At 51.1% G+C, this 8,764-nt stretch overlaps 1 protein-coding gene across 1 annotated transcript in view; it reads right to left on the bottom strand.

Moving 5' to 3' along the window:
- CNGB1 (cyclic nucleotide gated channel subunit beta 1) overlaps positions 1-3,282 on the bottom strand; it is a gene marked incomplete at its 3' end in the record, with an annotated part of 56,533 nt that extends 53,251 nt beyond the window's left edge. Inside the window, exons 1-3 of the mRNA XM_082677209.1 lie at positions 3,128-3,282; positions 561-618; positions 183-255 (exon numbers count right to left, since the gene is read on the bottom strand). Coding sequence (XP_082533335.1) covers positions 183-255; positions 561-618; positions 3,128-3,274 — 278 coding nt within the window. The 5' untranslated portion in view covers positions 3,275-3,282. The remainder of the gene's footprint in view (positions 1-182; positions 256-560; positions 619-3,127) is intronic.
- Between the last annotated feature and the right edge of the window lie 5,482 nt (positions 3,283-8,764).

Consider the following 8,764-nt stretch of genomic DNA (forward strand, 5'->3'; position numbering starts at 1 on the left):
CCATTTGGCCCAGGAGACCCCCACCTCTGCCTGAGCCTCCCTTCAGCCAATTCCTAAGATGTTCTGGGCCTTTGCTTGGGAGTGACTGTAGACCTGAGAGCAGTGCCCATCCCCACCCCCTCAATGGCTCCCTAGCTTGGGTGGGGGGCTGGCCCTGAGGAGAGGGGAGGGTGGTGCAGTACCTGTTCGCTTCTGGAACCACAGCGGCCTGAGCCTGGAGGGATGTGGGTGGAGAAGGGGCAGCCTCCTGGGTTTCTGGAAAGGAGTCCCTCATACTTTAGAACTGAAGCCTCAGAAAGACCTGTTTCTACCCTGCTGGGGAGGTCAAGTCAGAGGCAGAGGAGAGGGGAGAACCCTGAGGGAGTCAGAAGCCCAGGGTTCCAGCTCAGCTCAGCTAAAAGGTCCCCAGGAGCCCACCCTTAGCTTCTCTGAGCCTCAGTTTCTTCATCTGTGAAATGGGTCTGCCAACCTCGCGGGCTGCTTCAAGGTTCCGAGCAGTGGAGAACACAGCCCTTTCCCCGCCTCCAGCCGCCCTGCCAGCCTGGGCTTCCAGCACTCACCCTGAGGGCCCGGATCAGCCTCAGCCACTTCCTTCCCCACGCAGGCCTCCTCAGGTGGCTGGAGGGTTCAAACAGGACCATGTAAACCCTCAGAGAGACTAGCCTAAGGCAGGAGCAGCCCCTGATCCCCCTCACAACCAACCCCCCACAGGATCAAACAGCTCTATTCTCACAGTGGTCTCTGTAAATCCTGGTGGCCTCACCTTCCACCTGGGACACTCCCTTCTTCCCAGCCCCAGGGGCCCCTCATCCAGGGCTGGGCCCTCACCACGCCCCCCCCCAAGGTGCCCCCCAGGCCTGTCACATCCCCCAGGAAGCTGCCCCACTCAAGTGGCCTGAAAAGAAAGAGGAAGAGAGTTACAAGGCCTTGTGGCAACTGAGGGGAGGAGGAGGCGGGAAGAGCCCAGCCCCCGGCCAGCCCCCAGCCAGCTCCCTCTCCTTCTGCGCCAAACCTTCCCTTGTCTCCCTAGTAGCTGGGCGGCCTTCAGCTTCTGCCCTCTGCCTCTCATCTGCCTCTGCAGCTGCACCTCTGCTGCTGTGTGCGCATGTGTGCAGGTACAGACAAGCATGCACATGCATACAGACACACATGTGTGCACACCTACACTAATACACTCACTCTCATACTTCACACACACAGACACACACAAGCACATGTGCATACAGAAAGTGACACACAGACACGTGTGTATACACACATGCATACACACACGAGCTGACACAAAAATAAGTCCATCTGCTCACACATAGATGTGCACATGCAAGACACAAAGCACATGTGCATATACATTTGCATGTGCGTGCATGCCCCAACACACGCACATGTGCATATAGGCACATGCCCACTTGTGCATGCATGCAGATGCACACACGTGCAAATATCTGCAAGTGTACAGACAGACATACAAACATGCATATGCACACAATACATTTGCATATATACACAGATATCTGTGTGTACACACATGTACATATGCATGCTCAGTCACATAAACATATACACACGTGTACCTGCACTGACACACAAACATGCACTCATGAACACATTATTTCATATGTGTATTAACACACAAATACACACATAGATGTGCATACATGCACAGGTGCACAAAATATGTATATATACAAACATGCAGGCACATACCAATATGTCCATCCACACAAACATACAAGCACAGATACGCAAATGAGCATACATGTACACACACATGAATAGATTCACAGACTCAGAAACACACACTTATACACACTAGCCTGCCCCACATGCACATGGAACTACAGGCACACGAATGCGTGTGCACATACACATATATGTGCGTACATGTATTGTGTACACACACCTGTGAATCGGCATGCGTGTGTTCGTGGGCACACAGTTTGCTAATACACACGCATACACAAACATACCGCTAAGAACACGAGGCACACATGTATGTGCATACACATGTGTGCACATGCAAACACATATGCACAGCAACCCTATACCTGGATAGCTCACTGTTTCCTAAACACACCCCGCATTACCCAGTAATAGCCTTTCCTCTGCCAGGAAGGCCCCACCTCTTCATCTCCTCCCGTTACGATTTGGCCCAGCCCACTGTGGTTAGGAAGCACTCCTCCACCAGCTTCCAATCTCCAAAATTAAGATGACTCTCTCCTCTGAGCTCCCAGAGTTTCCAGTCTGATACACTTGTTTGGTCCTCCCGGAAGGGTAAGCTGAGGATGCTGTTGAAGCTCCCCACCTTCCCTCATCACCTCTGTCTCCTAGAAGAATAACCTGGGTGGATTCTTGTCTGCTGACCCTCAGGGGCAATGCTTTATTCATCACTGTGCTCCCGGCACTGCACACAGGCCTGGCATCAATTAGAAGCAAAATCAAATCTGTCTGAGTTTCTGAATTGGTTGTCATCAGGTTCCCGAATGAATGGGATACAGAGCTGGGAAATTTGATGTGCTTGACTGAAAGTTCTAGAGCAGTGCTGCTCAAAATGTGGTCCAGGAACCAGTGTCAGTCTGCAAACTGTTACTGGTCCACAGTGATTAAGCAGTTTGCAGCAGATTGTATAGCAACACACTGCTTCCCGCATGCAGAAAGTCTTAACGCAAAACAAATACAGCTGAACTAAGCAGTGTGCTTACTTATATAGTAAATTTACATCTGGCAAGCTTCTGATCGCCTCCTGGACTGGTAACAAACAGTTAATGGATTGGCTACTTTGAGTAGCTCTAGAGGTTGGTAAACAATGGTCAGTGGGCCAAATCCAGCCTATTGCTTGTTTTTGTAAATAAAGTTTTATTGGAGCACAACCAGCTACGCTCATTCATTTACGTATTGTCTATGACGGTTTTCACACTACGGTGGCAGAGTTGAGAAATTAACAGAGATAGCATGACCTACAAAGCCTGAAATATTTACTATCTGGCTGTTTACAGAACCAGGTGACCGCCACGTTTCCTTCTGGCTCCAATTTTCTCTGTTGTGGAAGGTCGCTGGGAGCAGCTGACCTGAGCTGGGGATTCTCCGAGCAGTGAGGCCAGTGTGCCCTTCCTCACCATTCAGTTCTTACCAGGGACTCTTCCTCTAGCTCAGTCTCCTCAGGGGCTGTTTCAGGCTCCGGCTCCAACTCTGGCTCTGGTTCTGCCCCCTCCTCCTCCTCTCTCTTCACTGGTGTCCCTGGGGGCTGAGGCAGCACCCTCTGGACCCAGCCCAGCATCCTGACACCTGTAGGGGACCGAGTACTTAGGCCTCTCCAGAATGCTCACAGTTGCTCCCACCATTCATGGGCTCCTTTTGTGAGTTATATATTTCCCTTTTCCTTCTTCATCTTTAAAAATATTTTTGCAGTTATAGCTCCAGGTATTTTCCTGATAGAAATACTCAAGCCCACAGACATATGTGTGTAAAGAGGTCGGTCACAGCAGTGTTAGAGCAAAAGATGAAAAACATCCAAATATCCATCAGTAGGAGACTGGTTACTGGGAAGAACCTAATCGGTCTTCTGTAAGAGGGGCACAGATTAAATAAATTATAATACATCCAATAATGGAATATTATGGAGCCATTTCTTTTAAGTAGATCAATTTGAACTAACATGGAAAGATCTACACGCTTTGGACTCCAGTCATGAGCAAATCAGTTAAATGCTCCATGCCTCAGTTTGCTTGTCTGTAAAACGGGGATGTTAATAGTAGCTATCTTGTGGAGGTTAATGTGAGGATAAAATAAACTGATGAGAACAGTGACTGGCACACACTGAGAGCTTAATAAATGTTGGCTGTGACTATCATTGGATGTTAAGCAAAAATGCTAACGATAGACTATCATGTTCAGCATAACCCCATTATAAATTTTTAAAAAGACATTATGAGCAGCATATGAATGGAAAATATTTTTTGTTTAATATAAGATAAACATCAACCTATTTTCATGATTTAGAAATTTTTAAGAGAAAATAACAAGCCCCTTTTTTCATGGTTTACTACGATAGTTCAGCCCTACCTTACACGGGCTCAGTTTCTGGCATCATTTACTTTCAAGGAATGGGCATCCCTGCCCTTATGACTACATCCCTGCAGGATGGCCTGGCCCAGCGGGCGCCACACAGGTCAATATATGCAAACTCCCAGCCTCGAAGGGCCCTTCCGAGGCCGTGCCCGGCATGGTGTATCCTCCCTCCCCCCAGCCATGGGCAGCCAAAGTATTCTCTGTCCCTCGTCTGCCAGGGACCCTGGCCACAGGCTGCAAAGGGCAGGCACAGGGCCCAGGACCCCTGCCCCAGTGCCCATCTCCCCACAGTCCCGGCCATGCTGCCTCCCCTACTACTCACAGCCCTGACTTATGTCCCTGCTCTGGCCTCAGCAGCCCAGCTTCCCCTAAGCTGTGCTGAAGGACACAGCTCTGAGTGGGAGGTCAGTTCCCTGGCTCAGCCACCAAAAACGTGACTTGGGCCAGACATGACACCTCTGGTCTTCCATTTCCTTGTTGGGTATGGGGGTAAAAACACTGATTTCCAAGGTTGGTAGAGCCCAAGACTGCATGTTTAGGATGGCAGATTCCACCGATCCCAGCCACGCCCTAAGCCATGATCACCTCATCCTCACCTCCTCCCACTCAGCCTCAGTAAATAAGCGTCTTCATCACCACTTTATAGCCAAGGAAATGGAGGTACAGAGAGGTCTGCAGGTCTGCCCAAAGTGACACAGCCAGTAAGTGGCCCAGCTGAGTTTACGCTCAGGTCTGCCTGGCTCCAGGTGTCCCACATCTACCCCGGAGGTACTGACGTTTGCCCAGGATTGGCTGCTTCTGCAGGCCAGTCCTGCAAGCCATTTCCCAGCAGGCAGCAATGCTGGCTTGTGCTTCTGAACCTTCTGGAAATGACTAGGGAATCCTTCCCCACTCCCAGTTTCCCTTCTTCCCCCAGACTCAGCCATTTCCTCCTGCATAGAAACACGTGCAGGCCCCTCCCATCTTTTAGCCCTGTTGCTGCTGATTCCACGTTGATGAGGGAGGCGCAGGCGGGAAGGGGGACCTGGGAGTGGTACCCAGAACAACAACAGTGCTTGGACCACCAGCCTTTCAGAGTCTTCCGGGGAGCTGCGGAAGATACAGATCCCTAGGCCCCTCTAAACCCTCTGCAGGATCTGGAATCCGTATTTCACAAGCTGCCTTGGAGAGTCACTAAGGTTTGAGCCTCACGGGGGAAGACAGAAGCCTCGGGTTTCCAGCCTTGCCGGGTTCTCCATGTCTAAATGGCTTGATGGGAGGAGAGCACGGAGGGAGTCTCATCAGGGGTCCCACGGAGCCGCGACCTCACCCTGAGTTACCTGCTCAGATGCCGTCCACCAGCCAGGAATTGCCTCTTCCTGCCTCTCTCAGCTGGCCTCTCAGACACAGAGGGGATTAATTGGCAGCAGCCGGGCCGGCCCGTATGCAAAGGATTAGGAGGTTCTAAAGAGGGTGGGGAGGTGGCAGTGGAAGAGACGAGATTGATGAGGAGGGAGCCGGCAGAAAACCCCAGGGGCCACCGGAATCGGCCCCGGGGAAGGAGCCCTACATGGCCCTGGTTTGGGGCACCATGAGCTGCCAGGGGACCTGGTTCCCTGCATACCCTGGCCAACCCACAGAGTGGCTGGTGGGAGGATAAGAGCTTGGAGTCCCCAGGTGATTCTGGGAGACTCCTCAAGGTAGCAGGGGCCTGTCAACTCAGTCAGCAGTGGCAGGAGGCACATTCCAGCTCTCCAGCCCCAGTGCAGGGACTCAAGCAGAGTCCCTCTGTCTCAGAATCTTCTGCAGCTTGGGCAGGGCCTCAGTACCCCCTGCCTTGGGCTCCACCAGAATGGCTGTGGTCCCAGGGCTGGGCCTTTAGGGAAGGCCCGAGGACGGATAGATGACTGACTGCATCCAAGCCGGCCTCCTGAACTGAGGTCGAACCCTGGAGGGGGATGGCGATCTCAGGGGAGAGCGGGAGAGGGACAGAGGCCCAGCACAAAGGGGCTCAGTGAGGTGGCAGGACCTGGGTGGGGGGCAGGGCAGTGGGCTGTTTAGCAAAGGGGCAGGGGATTGACTTGCTCAGCTACAACATTTCTCGACCTTGCCTATGTGTCAGGCAGCCTGCCAGCCTTGGCACATTGAGAAGGACAGAAATAGGACCTGCCCTCACGGGGCTTACATTCCAATGGAAGATTCAGAAGTAAAAAAGATTAACGATGGACTTAAAAATATTGCAGATATGCTGAGTGCCATGAAAGAAACACACAGGGCAGAGACGTGTGTGAGGTGGTGGGAAGTGGGAGTGGGCACAGGTGCCTCTATGAAGAGGGACATATTTGAGCTGAGACATAAGATCTGAGTGAATGGTGTTCCAGGCAAGGGTAAATAAAGGTCCTGAGGCTGGAATGAGCTTGGATGCCCCTGAGAGACAGAGAGGGGCCCAGGGGCTTAGTGGGTGTAGGGGGGAGTGGTGGAAGATGAGGTCCAGGACAGATCAGGTAGGGCTTGTAAGCCACGGTCGGAAGATTGGGTTTTAGCTGATGGCCCATGGAAGCCCATGATGGTTTAGAACAGGAGCCGGACACCACCTGTGCAGCTGTTTTGTAGTGGGCAGGTGTGGAAGCAAGGCACTAGTCAGGAGGTAGCGGTGGAACAAACCAGTGTGTGACAGGACGACCCCTGTCCTCTCCTTCCTCTGCAGAACCTCTATTATGCAACCACCCCCAAGGCAACTGGTGTGGGAGAACGTTCTTTCTGCCGTGCTCTGTCGATACGCCAGGCTGCTGGGGATCAGCGCTCCTCCCCATGGCACCTGCAGCCAGAGAGGACAGTGAGCTCTACTGCTCTGCCTGGGTGTGCAAGTGACGGCCAGCGTCATCGGTGATGCTCACCCTTGCCTCTAGCTCGACGGAGGCCAGTGCAGAGATGACGAGGCTTGGACCGAGCAAGTGGCAGGAGAGAGAAAAGGGGAGGGGAGGGAAAAGGGAGGTGTTGAGGGTGTTCAGCTTAGGCAGCTGGCAGGTGGTGCCATTTACTGAAAAGAGGGAGCCTGGGGCTGTGGCGTGGAAGAGTCTGGGGGGCTCTACTTCGTTGAGCTCTACTTCGTTGTCTGAGAGACATCTGAGTGGAAATGTGCGCCAGGTGGTGAGAGGTGTGTTTTGCGGGGTGGGGACTGTCTGGAGTCTGGGAGAGGTGGACGACTGGAGATGGAAACTTCGGAGGCATCAGCTCAGCTTGTAGATGATGCTTAAAGCCACAGGACTCATTGAATCAAAAGTAAAGAAGAGAAGGACCAGAGCTGATGCCTGGAGCACACTGGCACATTTCGAAGTTGGGAAAAGGAGGAGGAGCTAGGAAAGGAGACTGAAAGAGCTGCTGGTGGGGTAGGGGAAGAGCCAGGAAGCCGGGTTTGCTGCACCCAAGACGGCTGAGTGTGTTGGGGGAGGATTGGCCACATGGGACCACCGTGTGAGCGGAGGCTGACCTGTGCCCCAAGGCTCGGCAACCTGGGGGCATGGAGACCGGCCAGTGGTCAGAGTCACGTGGGCCTGGCTGAAGAGGAATGAGCTCTAGGGTGAGGCAAATGAACGAACCTCAGCTCCACCCCCGTTGGATGACTCTCGTGTGCATATATACGGAGGGAAAGAAGCCAGACTGAAAGGACCCCAATGGCCCATGCGTACAAAGCTCAAATAGGGCACAATTAGCCTGTCTTATCTATGGCTGCAAACATAGGTAGTAAAATTATAAAGAAAAGCAGTGGTTATACTACACGGCTAGGAGAGTGGTTACCTCTTGCAGGAGGTGGGACTGAGAAGGGGTATGCGGAAGCTTCTAGGGGCTGGCGGGGTCCTAACTTGCTTTCTTTAGCTGACATCAATTTTTTAAAACAACGTTATTGTCATGTAATTTGTATGCTGTAAAATTCACCAGTTTTAAGGGTACAACTCAATGATTTCTAGTAAATTTACTGAGCTATGCAATATCTAGTTTCAGAACATTTCCATCAGCCTAGTAAGATCCCTCATGCTGGTTAGAATCACTCCCCATTCCCCAGCCTCAGGCAACCACTAATCTGCTTTCTGTCTCTAAACATGTGCCTTTTCTAGACATTCTATATAAATGGAGCATATAATATGTGGAGTGTTTCTGTGTCTGGTTTCTTTCATTTAGCATAATGTTTTGATGATCATCTACATTGTAGCACGTATCCATAATTCATTTCTTTTTAATTCCCAAGAGTATTCCATGGCATACTGTCGGTTTCCATGGCATAGATATATTAGAGTCTGTTTACCCATCCGCTAGTCAATGGACACTTAAGTTGTTTCCCCCTTTTGGCTATTATAAATAATGCTGCTATGAACATCTGCATGCAAGTCTTTGTGTGGACATATATCTTCATGTCTCTTGGGAAGATTCCCAGGGGTAGAATTGCTGGGTCATATGGTAAATTTATGTTTCACTTTTTAAGAAACTGTTACACTGTTTTGCAAAGTAATACCCATGTCTTGACCTGACTGGTAGTTACACAGGGTCTCACTTTATAAAATTATGAGTTACATTATATATTTATGCACTTTCTGGATTTTGTTGTATTTTTAACTTTAAAAGAGTTAAAAAAAAATTGCGATGGGGTGGTGAATGAAGTCCAGGTAAAGTTTTCTTTAAGGGGTGGGACTTGGGGACGCTGCTCTGGGACTGGATGGGGCAC

This window comes from Grampus griseus (assembly GCF_964374135.1).
Source record: "Grampus griseus genome assembly, chromosome: 19".
Taxonomy (NCBI): Eukaryota; Metazoa; Chordata; class Mammalia; order Artiodactyla; family Delphinidae; genus Grampus; species Grampus griseus.